At 44.6% G+C, this 3,283-nt stretch overlaps 1 protein-coding gene across 3 annotated transcripts in view; it reads right to left on the minus strand.

Moving 5' to 3' along the window:
• The window catches only part of ntm (neurotrimin), a 639,130-nt gene extending 636,105 nt beyond the window's left edge, over positions 1 to 3,025 (minus strand). For all 3 annotated transcript variants that reach the window (XM_034099236.2, XM_034099235.2, XM_034099234.2), the window contains exon 1: positions 2,816 to 3,025. In XM_034099236.2, the coding sequence (XP_033955127.1) occupies positions 2,816 to 2,996 (181 nt within the window). In that variant the 5' untranslated portion in view covers positions 2,997 to 3,025. The remainder of the gene's footprint in view (positions 1 to 2,815) is intronic.
• Between the last annotated feature and the right edge of the window lie 258 nt (positions 3,026 to 3,283).

A 3,283-nucleotide genomic window follows, 5' to 3' on the forward strand; every position in this document is an offset into this window, starting at 1 on the left:
AAGCCACATTTTTATTTTATTTGTGACTGAATGTGAACTTGTGAAGCTAGTCAAGCTACCTCTTTCCAGTAGAGTTATTTTTGTTTTGTTACTGCACTATCTGCACTCAATCTGTATGCGTGCGTGCGTGCGTGCGTGTGTGCGTGCGTGCGCATAGATTGCTCAGAAACAAAAGGAAAGAGAACATCAACAAGAAACTGAATTGATCTTAATTTTGGAAAAAGCCTCCACCCTGTGAGAGCTGACCGAGCCCCACAGCGACAGCAGCCTGCGGCTCTCCCCTCGAGCCGCACAGGAAGTGCTTCGAGCACCTGTTCATGTCCACAGCCATCAGGATGTACAGCCAGAAGGCCTTCAGCTCCTCACTGTCTGTGTCTCTGGCCATCGCTCCAGATGTTTCTCTGCCCTGCTCTTTACATCCGCTGTGCTGGCCTGCACATCTGTACAGATACATAATATCAATATGTCTTTTGGGAGCATTCATGATGTGCACTATCTGCTTCTATTTGGGATTAGATCAGACAAACCATGAGGAGCTACTATGACAGCTACTCTATTATAAAACATGTTGAAATATGGTGACAGCTTGGCAGCTCAACCCATATTGATACAAAATGGGTTTGAGATAGATAACAGAAAAGTAGTCAAAATAAAAACTTACAGTATAGGAAAAGTTAACTTAGTAACATGATTGTTGGCACTGATGGCCGTTTCCATTGGAGCAGATTTAGAAGCATTTGAGTTCCAATGCTAACCAACCACTAAACAGTTTGCACTGCACACCTCTAATGTCTCGACAGATAGTGTGAAATCTCTTTCCGTCTCCTCAGCCAGGGTGATGATCTTTGAATAATGTATTTATTATTTTCCAATAGCTGCAAACATTAACCTGTTAAGCCCCATGACCACAAAAAAGACTAAAACATCACGAGGCTCAAAAATGAATTTCAAAGGATTGTGATTTGATGACACTCACCATTGCATTCAGACACCCTCCACACGACATACAGCCTTTCTTTGCAAGAGTTGCACTCATGTGTTTACACTGCATGAATCCTCTCGCCTGTTCATCTGTATTTTACCTATTTTACTTTGCTCTGAATTTTTGATCTCATGAAAAATCTATAGATTTGCTTTGTCCTTATCTCTGCCCTATTATGTTGCTGCAATGACCCAACTTCCTCATGGGAACCTTTTAAATGTCATCTTATCTAATCTCCGACTCTGCAGCAGATCTTCTGATATGAACTCTTCAGCAGGAGAACGAATTGGACTCAAAACGGGGAAAGGGACAATGTGTCCCGCTGTATTGAAAGCAGGCGTATTAAATAGCTCAGCAATGTGACACTTGGCTGCCTGTTTCAACAGGAATGTGTTTATTCTTCAACATGTTGTTTACATGTCTTGCCTGCAAAATCATGACTATATTAATGTGTTAAAAAAAATGATGATATGTGTTATTATTTATTAACAGTGACAATAAGTCACAAGCTTCTATAAACCACACAGAGTGAGTCACTTCCAATTCCGTCTCTTCTTGCCACATTTAAAATACATAATTAGGTTGAAAAGAGCAAAGAGTCTGTGGCTGTATGTTCGTGCTAAAGCTGCGTGCCAAATAACATCAGAGTCAGTGCAGCAGTGTTTCGGTCACCGCTAGATGGTATTTGTTACAACACTTTACATGAATATGTCCCAATATGCATCATCATTATTTCACCTGGGTATGTAAGAATCTGTAACTGCTCTACAGGAGTGTGCCTCATAGCAGGAATTCAGCTTTCTTCCCTCCCGTGGACTCTTCTACAAGAGCCACGCGGCTGCTGGCCAAATAATACAGAGATGTTTGAAGAGCTGATGAGGACACACGCCCCTGCCTCCTTCCCACATTCGTTGTGTATGTGTTGTGTTGCACTTCATCCATGTGTCTATCCAGCCATCGATGTGTTTAACTTCAAGAGGCATTATCAAAGGACAAAGAGGATTTAAAATCATTTCTCTGTTCTTGAGTCTCAATGCAAACTGGTGATGGAACCTGGAGAGGAACGCAGGTGCATACCGGCTGAGTGGGGCTTATAAAGCTACCGTGTGCACTGTCCTGAGGTGGCTGGTCTGCGCCTGTTTAAAGAGCACCTCTCCAGACAAAGTATTATTGGGTTGAATTTGTAAAGCAGGTGTAAACACGGTCAGGAGGAATGGCAAGCTCCACTGCTCTGCCTGTCCGGAGAATACAGTGCTTAACCTGCATGACCTGACCAGCAGTCAATGTGGATTAAGAACTAATACTTAATCAACTTGGCAGCAAATTGCCTCCCGTCCGCGCGCTCACCATGCATGCGTCAGGAGGATCCGCGGGCAGCACGTGCCACAACAGCAAAAACGACTCAGATTAAATTCCTGGTTAATTGAAATAAAGATCAGAGTGACTTAATGTCAGCCTGCAAGCATGTGAAAATCAATAATTCTTATTTGTTTTCAGTTGCAAAACCGCACAGCCAAAGCAAGACACTGCTGTGAACAATTCAACTTTCAGAGACAGGGCTGCGGACATATATTTCTGCTGTTAAAATACATTCACACCAACTTGGAGCGGCTACTTAGAGAGTCCAGCCATGGCACCATCAGGAAATAAACTGCGCTTCACTAATCGCTTCATTTAAACTGCGGCTTACATGACAAACATCTTGATGTCAAAGCACGCGCACACCGTCCGGGAACGCATGAGGGACTTAACACACTGTCAAACATTTCCGAACAGACAGAGTCGGGTACTGCGATAACAAGTGCTCCAAACAGCAGAACATCCATCACTTACCTTGCTCCATCAGCAGGACGGCCATCCCCAGCAGCACAGCCCAGTACAGAGGGTTCTTCATGGTCAGCGGTCTGAGGTCTACCTGCTGTGCGATGCGGTGTGGGAAAAATAGCCCGTGAGTCTGAAAATCCTGGAAGTGTTTTCCTTCAGGTCCCGGTGCTCCTGTCTGACTGTAAAGCATCCACCAACGCAGCGCACAAAGTCCCTCCTTCAGCTCAGAGGCTATTGGCAGCGGGGCTGGGGGAAAGCTACCTGCAATGTAAAACAGAACTTCCGGTTTAGTGTTTCAAGTCAAAGAACTGTAGCAAGCAAGCAGACGTGGTACTTTTATTTTGAAGAAAAGAGCGACGTACTTCCGGTGGGGACCCGGGTTTCAGGAGCTAGCTTGAAGTGGTTTTAGCGACGACTTCTGTCAGAGTCCCCGCAGCCCGCGGGACTTTCACTAGTTCATAAAGCACAGCGTGCTTA

The sequence above is a fragment of the Pseudochaenichthys georgianus genome, chromosome 14, assembly GCF_902827115.2.
Source record: "Pseudochaenichthys georgianus chromosome 14, fPseGeo1.2, whole genome shotgun sequence".
NCBI classification, from domain to species: Eukaryota; Metazoa; Chordata; class Actinopteri; order Perciformes; family Channichthyidae; genus Pseudochaenichthys; species Pseudochaenichthys georgianus.